The 15,118-nt window shown below is 37.8% G+C and overlaps 1 protein-coding gene across 5 annotated transcripts in view; it reads left to right on the top strand.

The window, feature by feature from the left end:
- The first annotated feature begins 1,974 nt into the window (after positions 1-1,974).
- The window catches only part of LOC140153184 (ral GTPase-activating protein subunit beta-like), a 42,483-nt gene continuing 29,339 nt past the window's right edge, over positions 1,975-15,118 (top strand). For 3 of the 5 annotated variants that reach the window (XM_072175860.1, XM_072175859.1, XM_072175856.1), the window contains exons 1-4: positions 1,975-2,314; positions 7,461-7,668; positions 9,555-9,722; positions 14,257-14,523. In XM_072175860.1, the coding sequence (XP_072031961.1) occupies positions 2,102-2,314; positions 7,461-7,668; positions 9,555-9,722; positions 14,257-14,523 (856 nt within the window). In that variant the 5' untranslated portion in view covers positions 1,975-2,101. The remainder of the gene's footprint in view (positions 2,315-7,460; positions 7,669-9,554; positions 9,723-14,256; positions 14,524-15,118) is intronic. The other 2 variants (XM_072175857.1, XM_072175858.1) reach the window with 2 other exon arrangements.

The following is a 15,118-nucleotide window of genomic DNA, read 5'->3' as shown; positions in this document are numbered from 1 at the left end:
GATGAAGTAACTATCTACTGTTGATATTGGTATTGATGAAGTAACTATCTACTGCTGATATTGACATTGATGAAGTAACTATCTACTGCAAATATCGACATTGATCATGCTGATGAAGTAACTATCTAATGTTGATATTGGTATTGATGAAGTAACTATCTACTGCTGATATTGACATTGATGAAATAACTAGCTACTGCATAATGCCATTGATGAAGTAACTATTATACTGCTGATATTGACATTGATGAAGTAACTATCCCCGGGGGTAACTACTGATATTGACATTGATGACGTAACTAGCTATTGCATATATCACATTGATGAAGTAACTATCTACTGCTGATATTGACATGAAGCAACTATCTACTGCTGCTTTTGACACTGATGAAATAACTATATAGCTAACTGCATATATTGACATTGATGAAGTAACTACTGCTGATATTGACATTGATGAAGTAACAATGTACTGCTGATATTGCCATTGATGAAGTAAGAATCTACTGCTGGTATTGCCATTGACGCATGACGACGTAACTATCTACTGCTGATATTGACGCTGATGAAGTAACTATCTACTGCTGATATCGACATTGATAAAGGCTGCAATTGGGATGACATGATTTTATTGCTGGCTTTTGTCAGTAATGAAGCATTCTTATGGCTTGCTTTAAACGGCGAGCAATTTAAGACCATTTTCATTGAAATCCGAGTAGTTTTTCATTTTTGACCCCTAGCCAAAAAGCTGACCACCTAGACCTCCCAGCTTGGACCCAGAATATAGGCCTATGTTGCAGGTATAGCTGAAACTACAGTGCAAAATCCATAGATATCGAGGACAGATTTGTGTTTAGAAAGTTAATATATCCTAAACACATGGCTATAGGCCTATGATTATGTGTTTAGATGTTTAAAGCCATAATGTACGATGTATGAAATTGGTTAATTTTTTTCAAACCTGAGTTTTTTGCATATTTGTAATGTTTACACATGTATGGAATCGGCCAAATTTGTTGTCTTTGTAGGTCAAAAGAGCAAAGTTCGACATATTATCATAATTTAAAAATTATGATAATATGTCCTCCCATAGAACTGCATGTAAAATGGCCAAAATAACCAGTGGGGTTTCTTTCACTTTACCTTGTTATTTCAACTTAAAATGGACATCAACCCTTCCCGTCTGTATATTATTTCAACATTTTGAATAAAGAATAACAAAATTAAAATTTAACGGCCTTTTTTAAAGCCTTAATGTACGATTTCCGTTAAATTTTAATTTTAAAAGATCTAAACATCAAAGTGTTTAAATGCTAGACATTTAACATTCTAAACACCAATCTGTCCTATCCTGTGTGATGGGCCTATATAGGCCTACTTTCAGTTCTGATTCATTGAGTTGAGAGGAATGGTTAATCAAATGTGAGTCTGCAAGAAATTGGATCCCTGCGTTGACCTTTTGATTAATCCTTAGGAGCTATGCAATAATATGTGTCCGGGGGTGGTAAATTCTCAAAATGCACTGCCAAAAATCGCTTAATTGCTTGATCATCTTTCCACCTGCCAAAACCCTTATAGGCCCTACTACCCCTTGAACGTTTCATGTTTGTGATGCTTTTTTTTTGCCTGCCAACAAATCTTTCCCCTTTTGGCTAGTAAAAACCCCTCCCTTTTGGTCTGCCAAAAAATCTTACCCCCCCCCCCCGCGAAAAAAATCTTTGCTCCTCCCCTCCTCCCCGTTTTATCATAAACCGTCTGTCATATTTTTTTTTTAACTTGGCCCCGTCCTCTTTTCGGGATTTTGGGGCAAATGGGTTCAAATGGGCAAGATGAATTTACTGCGTGGATAAGGTAATTTTATTTTACCCACCCTCTTTGCCTTTCAGTGACTTCACACAACCGCCTAAAAATAAACAAACAAAACACCTGCTCTTGTTTACATACTAGAAACACCAATCGCTGTTTCCGATTCGACCTTTGACCCACCTGCAAGTACCGATTTTGCAGCAAAATAAAGGATGAAAACATTGGATTTTTGGCTAAAAGAAAAGTTTAAAATGATAATTTAATAAATTGAAAGCAAGTTAAGACGTTTTTGAAGATGTATTCAGAGTGGGCATCTCTACAACTCTCTATAGAGAACGATACAAGCAATCGCAGTGTGCTGCATAGCTACAGTGAAGTTGTGGGTAAAGAAGTGGCCGTTTCCGTGGTCAGACAGTTATCTGGGCACCTGAGTTTGACGGCCACCAAAGGCGATAACCTACCGCCTAGTCCGCTTGATTCAGAGAAGCAAGTGTTATGGACAATGGAGGTATGTATTTTATTATGTATCCCAAGTTTCTGCAAATCTTAAGTCTGATTCAGACGCGTGCATTGCAGGGCCAGGGGCGGCGATGAGAATTGAGATTCTCTCGGTCGGGCTGACGCGACTCAGTGGGAAAAGCCTTGACTTTTACTTAACTTTGTACTTGTAAAACCAGTGTGCGCATGTGCAGTTCCCCTTCCTCGAGCTGGTTGCTATGCGCGCGCTTGTGCAAAGGGGACAATGTTCCCGAATGTCTGACTGAGAGAATCAGAATGCGAATGATTGCTGCAAGTCCCCGGGCTCATGATGGGCTGCGAGCCTGCGATAGTCGGGATTATGCACTTTCAGTTTCTCACACGTTTGAACGGGAATTGGATTGCGTACTTTTGTCTAGTGAGCAAATTTCTTCAGTATTTTGAGAAAATGATGTCAAATTTTCTATTCTATATAATATTGTTTGGTAATAATGTCTTTTGCAGTATGTTTAAGGGGGTACTACTAGTCTACACCCCTCGATAAATGTGTGTTTATTTGTGCATTTTTCTCAAAAACTAATGACACAGTGGTAACAAAAATTATGTATATTATAGGGGCAAGGAATCCAATTACTACACTGGAATTTCAGTGACCCAAGACAAGTGGTTCGTTATTTATGATAAGAAAAGAGGTACCGCTAGTATGTACCACATTTCCTATCATAATATATTGAACCGTTTGTCTTGAGTCACTGAAATTCCAGTGTAGTAATTGGATTTCTTGCCCCAATAATATACATAACTTTCGTTACCAATGTGTTATTATTTTTGAGAAAAATGCTAAAAATAATCGCAATTTACCACAGGGGTGTAGTACCCCTATAAAGTTGTAATTTTGTGTTTTTGATCATAAAGATCGGATATTTTCGTTCCTGATTGAATTCTGAACCCTTCATAAGGGTGCCGATTTGACAGAACTTTGGAGATAATTTTGCCTTTTTGGACACTAAAATGCATTCGATCCTTAATTTTGTTTCAACCGAGTCTTAAATTAGCAAGCACAATAAGGTTGGTACTACTTTTATATACATACCGGTACTGTACATTGATAAAATTTTTAAGATTTTTTTTCAAGTTTCTAACCGGCGCAAATCGTTAAGTGTGTATTTCCCATTGTCATTGACATCCAAAATGGCGTAAGCCAGTCCTTAATATACATAGGTACAGCGTATATAGGACTGGCAAGCAAGTCTAGGCTGCGATGCATGCTTTGTGAGTTTGAAAACTGAAATCTGAGCCAGGTTTCTACACAGCCCTCAAATTAACCCACGGCACCCACGGCAAAATGCCAACCCCACTGCCGTATTTCCGTATCACTATTAATGCCCACAAGGCTCAAAATATGTCCTTGCTGTGCCCTCTTAAGGCAGCTGTGTACTCTCAGACATGCATGTAGTAAAAGTGCCATAACTTTGTAATTATTCACGCAAGACATATAAAAGTATATACATTTTTATAAAGGCAATACATGTACATCAATGAATCTTAATACAGATTTGGTGTAAAAACAACAATTATGAAGAAAATCACAAAAAAATGAGTTTGTGGCAATTTTTGTTCGGTACATCATAACAAAAAAACACTTTGTTTTTTTCTTAATCTTGAGACACCATTCCAAAAACGGATTTTTTAGTTTTTTGATATTGGCCTTATTTTTTGAGATATTGACCAATGACCGCATAAGGCATCAAAATGAACTTTTAAAATTCACAAACGCCTATTTGCACATGATGCCTAAAATCAGAAATAGACCAAAATATAAAAAAATGAGAAAACCGTTTCTTAAGTCGATCATGCTTTTTATGATGAGCATAATTGTGACCGTCCACCACGAATGAGCCGTAAATGTCCTCAATCGTATTCTGAGTTACAGTGTAAAATGGGCATGAAGGTCATATTCTTACGTACTTCAATTTGGTGCTACATGTATCGGATTAAATGAGGTACGCTTAGATCCAAATTGAGGTACCTATGAATACAACCTTCATGCCCATTTTACTGTAACTCAAATACAATTGAGGACATTTACGACTCATTAAATGATGAACGTCACAATGCTTACCTATAGATGCTGTATTTATTGAGTTATCGTGTACCTAAATCGTCATTTTACCGAGAAAATGAACCTTGAAATAGAGGCCGTTGAAGTTTAAAGTGGTCACATTTTGCACTTTGATTGAAGCTCACACGAGAATACGACAGTTCTCGTTTTTCTACCTTACATTACGTAAACATCAGGTAAATCCACAGCCCCTTGAGAAGTTTGGGCGAAATCTGTTCATATCTTGATGTTTAAATCGGGGAAAGAACTTGAAAAAATCCACATTTTATCAGCTAAAAGCGGAGCCATTTGACCGCTAGGTTTTATGAAATCAGTGCTTCCGTAGGCGCTTCCATAAGATCGCCCGGCGCATGCAGATAAGCGTTAGCGTATGCGTAGCGTATCTGTGCGTTAACAAATTGCGCGTCTACAAAAGCGCGATGCGTTGTTGTCTTAGCGTATACCCGATGGTACAACAAAGATTTTATTTCCTTTTAAATTGCGTAAACGAGTGAAATAGTGAAATAAAATCCATAAAATAGAGCAGTTGGAGTTAACAAATCTGGATTTTCTTTCTTTGTATCTATAAAAAACATAACAAAGTAAATACATTTCAAAAAAGCTCAATTTCATGAAAGAAACAATGTCTAGAGTACACAGCCGCGTTAAGAAGTTGCCGTCGATTGCCCCAGCCCTGCCCTTCATTATAAAATCATCTATCTATGTTCTTCACTTCTGAGAAATTGCCTTGGTGCCCTTCTCAAATTTTCAACAGTTGTCATGATGCCCTCTTGAAATATTACAGACTGCTGTGCTGCCTTGCCTTTTCAGTGAAAATCCAAGGCAATTACCAACTTGCCCTAAAAAAGTTGCAGTGCCCCTTCAGGCAGTGAAAATTCTCATCGCGTGGTGGAAATTTTGATCCGTTATGGAGTTGGATTTTGTTCAACTTTTTCGTATCGTACACGAGATATCGTGGCCGTGCATGCTTGTGATTGGCTGCAGGAAAATCGAGGTCTGCAGAATGACAATAAATTAGGAGATGCAGACCCTACATGCTTTTTTTTAAAACATTGCAGCATCGCACAATGAAATTTAGGTACATTTTTCTTTCATTGTGCGATGCTGCGATGTTTTAAAGGCATCACAGAATCGCATTGCGCTGCAAAGTGTAGTCTGAATCAGAGCTTCCAAAGCAGCCAGTTTGGTTCCCTCCCTCCGCATAAGCGGTCTGCCAACAGGGTTGCCAAAAGATTTCAGGCTGAATTGCGGGTCAAATAATCGAAAAAGTCGCCCAATTTTTCTCTTTAACATTGGTTTCTATGGGGCATGAAACTATCGGAAATCGCGGGAACCAATGTTGAAAAGTCGCCCAAATTATTTCTTAACCATTGGTTTCTATTCTATGGGATAGGAAATTGTCAAAAATCGCGGGAAAAATCTTTAAAAGTCGCCCAATTGGGCTACCAAATCGTGGGTTTGGCAACCCTGTCTGCCAATCTTTTTTGATTGGCTAGCACTTTTCCCATGACGTCATCTAGCATGTGCTGCTCGTTTATCTGATTATTCAGCCAGAAGTTCAACCCACTGGCAATCAAGTTCCCTGATGTATCGCTTCTGATCAGATTCTCATGTAGACTTTGCATTGTTGCCCTCTTACAATACATGTAGCTAATTAAGGGCTCATATTGAAATACACTACCACGGTTTCACACAGAAAGAAGGCAGGATTCCCCTCGCTAAGCGCGCGCCTCAGGAAAGCTCTGTCATAAAGCGGATGGATTATATGCATCAGTGATACACCCTGCCCAGGATTTTAACAAAAGAAGGCTAGCACAGGAAAGCTGCAGGATGGCGCACACCTTCCTGTGTAAGGGAATTTCAATATGAGCCCTAATCAGAAACAGACAGCGCAGCATACATACGTGTTCATTGGCAGACTGTTTGTGTGGAGGAAGCGTAACCAAATTGGCTGCATAGGAAAAGCGCCAAACAGAATATACTCGAGAACTCTAGCTTTGAATTTGCATGTGTGCGATAGTTATGCATAACAGCATTCGATGCTGGAGTACGTTGCTATCGTTTTTCAGTTGGACAGCATTGACATTCTTTTGCACTGGATGTTATTTATTGTGTTAAATGTTGAAATTCGGATGAAAGTTATTTCAATGAATCAACTGTATGCCTGAATCTTTTAAGTAAAATTTGCCTATTTCAGTCTAACACTTTGTTGACTGCATTTTAGCAACACATTTGATGCTATCACCCGTCGTGATCGGCTATGTCTACTTCTGAACTTCCATTGCTTTACATGGTGTCATGCTTCAGCGAATCCAACTAGATTTTGAATGCAATGGTCTCTAACCTCCAATGTGAAGCTATCGGTGGCTAGACCAGATTAAGCCCTTTCACAATTTTGGAAATCTCAGACTGGGTATGATTGATGAACTGCGCATCAACATCCGGGTTTTTTTGAGAGATTGACAACCGATTGAACCAAACTTCCTCCATTGAAGATGCGTGTGATGAACCATGCCTGAAAGGGATTCCCCCATGATTTTACATTCCTGTTTTCACTCTAGTAGTTTCCAGCTACATATAGCTCATCAATACTTTCAATTCTTATTATGCAAGTGTATGGAAGACATATGATAAACACAGATAGAAAGTGTTTCTTAAATTAAATGTGCAATGTTCACCCGCATTGTCCATATGGTAGCGAGTCCTCAAAAGTCAATATTTATCTTCTATTCTAAGCAAGGAATTTACGCATGCACAGTAGTAATTGTGAATCGGCTTATTGAAACAGGATATAGTGCCGCATTAATTAATATATTATTGTTGCACTGCATGTGATTATATGTAACTTTTCGTAAACTTTGGTGATGTCATGATGATAATTCTTGATCATGAGAGGATGTACCATCTGCGTACTGTTGTGTCAGCATACTTTTCATTGGAATAACACAGTCACATGACCTACATGACCTAGTTCGCAACACAAACTTTAAAATGCTCTCCAAATAACTGCTGCGCTTATTAACCTCTAAGTATATATTTTTTCTCTTTCCATCAGGTCATCTGCTATGGTTTGAGTTTACCGTTGACAGAACATGATGCATTGAAAAACTGTGTGAATATCTACTGCGAATGGCTGAGTGCCCTGACCATTCCTAAACACACAGTGCCGCCTCCACTGATGAAGGATCCCAATCATTATGTGCAGAAAATCTTCCAACATCTCATCAACCTTTTCCAGCCTAGACCACAAGGTTGGTCACTTGGTAGGCATTGCTATGGCATGCCAGTTCATAACATAATATAACTACTAATATTCCTGAGGCATTGTTAGCTTTAATAGTAAACCTGCATTTCTATAACAGATTAGATCAATACCTGACTGGAATGATTGTAATTTGTTTTTAATATACAGTACAGTTGCATGAAAAGATACAAATAATTTAGAATCAGCATTGGACCATATCCCTGATTGGACGCAAGACATGTGTAGCATTATCAGTTTGCACTACTTGATTTTGGTTACATTTGCACACTACACTATATAATTTTGTTGTTTATTGCCAGATGAATAAAATAAAATAATAAAAATTGTATGGCAATTGAGTAGCAATGTGATCAAAATTGGGTAGCATTTTGCTACGCGATACCGACTATGGTCAACACTGTTTAGAATACCAGTAACATGGTAGTATACAAATATTGACTGCTATGAGGGGCATGGTTAAAATTATAGGCCCAAGGTGATCTCAAAACCATGACTATGCCCGAGGCGTAGCCAAGGGCATAGTCATGGTTTTGAGATCTGCTGAACCTAATTTAACCATGCCCCAATTAAAACAGTCAATATTTGTTACTCTCTAAATCTTAAGATTCTTGTCATCTGTTTGGTTAAAAGCATCGAATTGTGAAGAGAAATTAATATTTTCAATGCGAGCGGCACACAGATTACAATCTGCGATTTCTGCGTAATTATAGCGCATGAAAACATTAGCGTGTGCGTAATATCATTTTACGCTGGGAAAAAGCAGCGCAGTTTGATCGTGGCGCACGTGACCGGTCCATAGTTCTTTTCCATGGACGGTCCATAGTTCATTTTGCGGGCATAGTTAATTCAATGACTGCTTTTTCTACCAATCAGATGACAGGAATCTATATGAGGTATATAAGCATTGCTATGGCATGCCAGTTCATAACATAACTAGTACTACTAATATTCCCGAGGCATTGTTAGCTTTAATAGTAAACCTGCATGTCTATTAGATTAGATCAATACCTGGGTGAGTAAGTTTATGAACATTTGGTAGATTGTTTATAATTTACCTGTACATTTGCATGCCACTTAGATACAAATTAGTTAGAATACAAGTATTAAACTTGATGCATTGCTATGGCATGCTAGTCATATCATAACTACTACGGTAATATTCCTCAGGCATTAGATAGTGAAATTCAAAGTTGGGTATCACTATTTATTACGGTACCGGGGTATCTGTGTTTATGCATGTGTTTAAGGTGTGTGTGTGCTCTAGGATGTTTGAAATGAACTATTGGGAGCATTATGGTACATGTGGGCAGGGTGAGCAAGTGTGTGCAAAGTAAAGTGAACCATATCATAATACTAATCACAGAGTGTCCATCCACCAGCGCTTATCGCGTTCAGCAGTGCGATATCGCGTGCTTTCGCGGTGTGCTATCACGAAGTATCAACTGGGGTGTGCGCAGAGTACCGCATCGCGCATCGAAAGACATTATAGTGTGACTAACAGGTGCATCTCATCGGACCAATAGGCCTATTTTCAAGACATGATTGAATTGACGGCCTACATGTACATCCAGACACTACTAGAATTTTGGGGTATATTTGGGTCCTCCAATGTGGTAGCAGGATAGGGCTTGGAAGAGGCGGACGATGGGTTTTCAGATTATGGGTAACGAAGTAAGCGTCACAGCTACAAAACAGAGTTGATTAAGTTGTGTCTTAATCATTGAGAGACGTAGGCCTATATCGTAGTAGTTTGAAAGGTCAGGACAAGTATTATGGGTAACGGATGTTGGTTAAGTAGAGATAGGCCTATCACAAGAACCGCCCAACCCGAGAACCGCGAAATCTAGTACCATATAGTGTTGAATAATTTTGTTTTCTTTACAGTTGCATTGAGCGATGCTAATAAACAAGCAGTTCTGTGCCATCGAGTTCTGAGAACCATTCAGACTGTTGCCACAGAGAGCATCGTGATGACGAGGCAGACATGGGAATCACTGCTGCGTTTTTTGCTAGCCGTCAATGACACCATCTTGGCTCCACCGCTGGAAGCAGGTACCGGTATTACTGTAGATATAGTTTGAAAAGAAATATTTACAAAACTTGAGTGTTGGTATGAAAGGTTCAAGCTGTAATCCTGTTTCCTTTTGTACAAGGATCTATTATCAATGCATACATACAAGTACCCTATTCATTATTCAATATAATTAGCGCTCTAGGCGCTTAAGTCAGTCACTCTATAGTGTGTCTTATATTAAAATGATGAAATGCAAGTTTCAAGTCAGTAATTTAGTAGGTAAATTAACATAACCAATGGACCTAGTGCATCTGAAGGCAAAATCATCTTGCCGTATTTCCTCGAATAGTCGTCCCCCCTCAAATATACGCTTTCACCACTTACCTATTTCCATGCTATCTTGTAAAGCGTATCAAGTTGCACACATGGTCGATAATAGCGTAGATAATCGGCGAAAAACTGGTCGGAAACCCGGAAGTGAACCAGAAGTCAGTGTTTCTAGTTCATAGTTCATCATTTAAGCATGAGTTTTAAGCTTACCTAACAATTTTAACAGGAATTTTTGTTCTAAAATGACCTCGAATAAACGCCCGATTTGGAAAATGCAACGCCCTGGGGGCGTTTATTCGAGAAATCTGATCATCTAATTTTTAAGCTAGAAAATTCTGATTAGTCAGATTTTGTTTTGACATTTGACAGAATTTAGTTGTTCAGGTGCATTTAAAAGGGGCGCTTAGACAGCTGTCACTTGAAAAAATTACACAGGGAGCGCTTATTAGGGGAAGAGTGCTAAGGGCTCATATTGAAATACCCTACCACGTTTTCACACAGAAAGAAGGCAGGATTCCCTCGCTAAGCGCGCCTCAGGGAACTTCGGTCATAAAAGCGGATGGATTATATCATGCATCAGTGATACACCCTGCCCAGGATTTTGGATTTTAACAAAAGAAGGCTAGCACCAGGAAGCTGCAGGATGGCGCACACCTTCCTGTGTAAGGGAATTTCAATATGAGCCCTAATTAGGTTGAATGCAGTACTAGAATCTGCCTAGTGTATGGATCTCGTGGTGACAGAGTATTATCGAGATCAGAAAATTACAAAGTCGTACTAAGATTTCTTAATTCAGGTTTTCATGTAAATTAATTATTACAAGTAAAGTTAGCAAAACTGTTCAAAACACCTTACTATTATAAACAAGCTCTCCTGCACCTTCTATAAAGCATCATTTATCTCAAGAATATATGCCAAGATATCTCATCATAATTAGAATGATTTGCATAATTCTAACAGAACTTGAACAATGCGTGTACACTATGATTTTGGTTTAGGGCCTATGAAAATAGCTAATGTTGTATTTCAATTTTGGCATTAGTACATTTTGTACACATAGTTTGATGTGTGCTATGCAACATCATCAATTTAGATCTGTAAACAGGCTGCTAAAAGTTGTGATGAGATACCTTGTCATTGTTGTTTTCAAACCTAGCAGTATTTATTTAAAAGCACCATTCTTGCTATGACAAAGCCTTTTCTTACACATAGTTACATAGACTCATTGTCCCTGCATATATATTTATGTTACTGTTTGTAGTTTAGTGCATGTCACACTATCCACCTGGGTGTGCAGTGGTATTCTAGTAGATAATTTGATAGGTGTGCAGTGGTATTCTAGTAGATGTAGGTAGTTTGAACTTGTGTACAATGTTAGAAATATGCCTCAAAAGTTACAGGCCAGCCGGACCTGTAACTAAAAAGTTACCAGCCAGCCGGGCCTGCAACTACACTGCTAGTCAGAAAAGTTACCGGCCAAGCCAAAAAGTTACAGGCCAATGGGTGGTTGACCGGCCCTATTTCGAACGCTTCTAGGTAGAAGCAAATGGGTTTTGTGTGTGTGTTAGTTGGGTTTCCTTGGAAGTGTTGGAATCTGATTACAGACATCGGATGTACACTGTATATAGATGATGTCTGTTGTACAACATATCAAAAGGGCATAATTTAAAATTGCTCTGTTGTCCTATAAACACTACAAATTTGGCTGATTCCAACTAGGTGTCAGCTGGGACATGTGTAAATATTACAAATATGACAAAAAGCAGATTTTGAAGAAAAAAACAACCAATTTCATTTGAAAAGATGAAACATCAGCACCTCATTTACTGAATTAGAAATGAGTCATTGCACAATTCTGCAATGACTTTGATATTTTTATATGTGATAAGCAATGTGGGCATGGTAACACTAACAAGGGTTAGTGTGGTTACTGTAATTCCTGGGTTTATTGCACATTTTATGATCAGTAAGTACCCAGGTTGTAATTGAATTGTTGATGATACCCTATTCTGTTTTCAATACAAAAGGTGAGTTAAATGTGAGACCTGCTCTGGGAGGTAATTTAACCAAATTGTCTTAGTTTTTGAAAATTTTCCCAAAATTTTGTGAAAATTTTGAAAATATTGGCTAGATTAAGGAAAAATTGGGCTATTTTCCGAGAAAATTTTGAAAAAAGGACCCATTTATATACCAAAATAGGCTTTGAAAAAGGGGTCATTGATATACCAAAAGGCTAAAAATGCTACTCATATTTGCGGCACGTCCCCGTATGGTCATTTGTTCTGAGTCCCCCGGACCTGCTCCCATAAAACCTGGACAAACTCGCTAAAGCTTTATTTGAGATACACTCCAACAATCAACAGACAACAAAAGGATTTTTGAAGCTAAAGATATATTTTTGAAGGACAAAAGATTGAGTAATTATATGAGATATATCATTATAAAGCCGACAATCTGAACATTTTAAATTTGGACATATCTCCAATTTACCGACTTTATCCGGGTTTCATGGGAGCAGGTCTTATATCCTATCATGAACCATATGAAAACCACAAACTAGAAATATTCCGTACCAAATGATCAATTTCATTTTCGTGATAGTTGGTAAGGTGTATTATAGCCAAATATAGTTACCATGCATTGAAACCACAAAGATGACTTTCCTAAGAAGAAGAATTTGAATTTATTTATTTATAGCAAAATCCATAATAATAGTCATAGCAATAATTATTATGAAAAGGTTATCATGCCATCTGATATTAGTATTTAGTTTAATTTGCTTCAAAGCTATATATAAGTAGTTACAAGCACATGAGGTGAACATGCATAAATGGGTGATTTGATTTATTTATCTGTTGTATTCATGTTGATTTGGATTTAACCGCCAGTCAAGATCTTCAGACATTTCCAACTGCAGATGCTCCATCGGTGACTGTAAATGATTACTAGCTCCACATGTGTCTATGTCATACATGATAAATAAACTTCCATGTTAACCATACATGTACTTCACAAGCACATTTGCAGTAAAATGTCTTAAGATCTGTGACTGGCGGAGTAGAAGGAGGTTTTGAAATTGTTTTACTTAATGATAGGTGGCTCATGTAGAACTGGAAAATCCTTACTAGGGTTAGAATTTTATCACACAATGCAAGAATCAATCTTGATTCATGCAAAGCAATTTTATAGTCATTTGATTCTTGCAAATTATCCAGTTTCTACTATGTAGATTTTGAAAGTTTGTGTTGATAAACTGTGATTCGTGTAGATTTTGTTCATCAATATATGCAAGAATCAATTTGTGGATTTTCACTTAATTAAATACTATCTGTAAACCAATTCCATGCTTTATATAATCTTTAACATACGATCATGTTCTTACTGACATAGTACTATCTAACAAAACAATCTTCCACACTGTAAATATATCATGAAACATTTTTCCCGTCCCACAAGCTGCAAAATGTAAACATCAGTCATTACTAAGAAACAGTTTCATCACTTTCAGACAAAATAGTATGTATATTCTTCTAAGCTTTTTCACACTGATGAGTTGGGCAGAGATTTGTATCAAATGTAAAGTAGATTGATATTTAACTTAAAGTTTAAAAGCGAGCTGCTGGAAACTGCAAAAATAGCCTGTTATGTAAAATTTCATAGTTTTTAGGGGCCTGAGCTTTTGATCCTAGGATCTTTATCAAAACGATCCTGCTAGTATTGAAAGTTAGAAAAAATTTTGGTGAAATATAATCAAAATGAAAGGGATAATTTGGATGACACTAGGTATGGATTGTGCACGCAGTGTATTAGAATTGAGCCTGGGTCATAATTGTTTCAATTACAAGTAAGCTAGCCCACCACAGAAAAATCATCAACGTTGGTCTTCAGTTTCTAAAGACTTCATTTCAATATTGCCATGAATTTTGGGAAATAATGAAATTGTACCCAGTATCAAAATAGTTTGGGGACTAGAATCTCTTCATCTTGGTAGGCAAAGCAAAGAAGCAGTAGCTGCTGTGATTGCCATACAGTAAGCATGGTAAGGTAATAATAAAATGTCCCAAGCTAATTGATACTGGATACAACCATTTTCTTGCAGTGTGAGGCAGCTTGTAAGTAATATTAGCTTGATGTGATAGTTTTTGCTACATTGGTGTTGGGTGACTCACTCTATGCTTCTAATCACTAGCTAGTGCACCCTCTCTTGTTTTCTGCTTTCCACCCATTCTGATAAAACTCTAGATCCTAAGTGGGTGTTGGTTTCTGACAAAACAGGCAGTCTTGCGGACCAATTGTGTGAACGTTTGCTTAGCGTTCTCTTTGAGATCTGGCTCTTGGCCTGCGCTCGTTGCTTTCCGTCACCTACGCTGTGGAGAACACTTAACGAGCTGTGTGCGACATGGCGTCACCACCAGGCTACGGTTGATCAATGGAATCGTATTACCAGGGTGTTGACTTCAAGCTTGTTGAAAATTCTGTACGGACCAGACTTTCCTGTACTGAAAATAGGTAAGGGTTCAAGCTCTATCAGTAATTCCAGGGAAAGTGTTAAAAATATTCATTTTGTAGATATTGCTTCAAAGTGAAGGATAAGTCAATATGAAAGTTTATATGAAACAATTGACCAAAAGGAAGAAAATGGCAATGTTGATCATTATGAATTAAGCTCTGTTCTACTGCAAGTAGCTCTACAAGTGTCCAAACATTGCCCAAAATGTGACATTTTTTTTATCTTACCCTCAACTTTTTTTAGAAAATATTAATATCTGTGAATTTGTGTTACATGCACCAGCCAGTGATGGTGGTGGTGGTTGGCGGTGTTTGCCACCCATATTTTCTCTAATAAATGCTCCTAAAAGGCAACACTTGTTGGCATCAGTTAATGTTCATAGCCTCTAAAATACCATTCAAAGGAGAGAACATAATCTGCTTTGACAAGAAAATTTTCTATGATGTGGTATGTTCTCATTGTTTAGCAGATATTTTCTTGAAAAAATGGCAGTGTCATTTGTTAGAGAGACGAGTATGTAATCAGTACAAAGTCTGATATTTATACTTTCATTGTAATGTGGGTGAAAGGGCCCAACTTTTTTTCCAGAAAAGG

This window comes from Amphiura filiformis, chromosome 5 (assembly GCF_039555335.1).
Source record: "Amphiura filiformis chromosome 5, Afil_fr2py, whole genome shotgun sequence".
NCBI classification, from domain to species: domain Eukaryota; kingdom Metazoa; phylum Echinodermata; class Ophiuroidea; order Amphilepidida; family Amphiuridae; genus Amphiura; species Amphiura filiformis.
The sequence above is the reverse complement of the archived record's forward strand: the minus strand, read 5'-3'. Positions and strand labels throughout refer to the sequence as shown.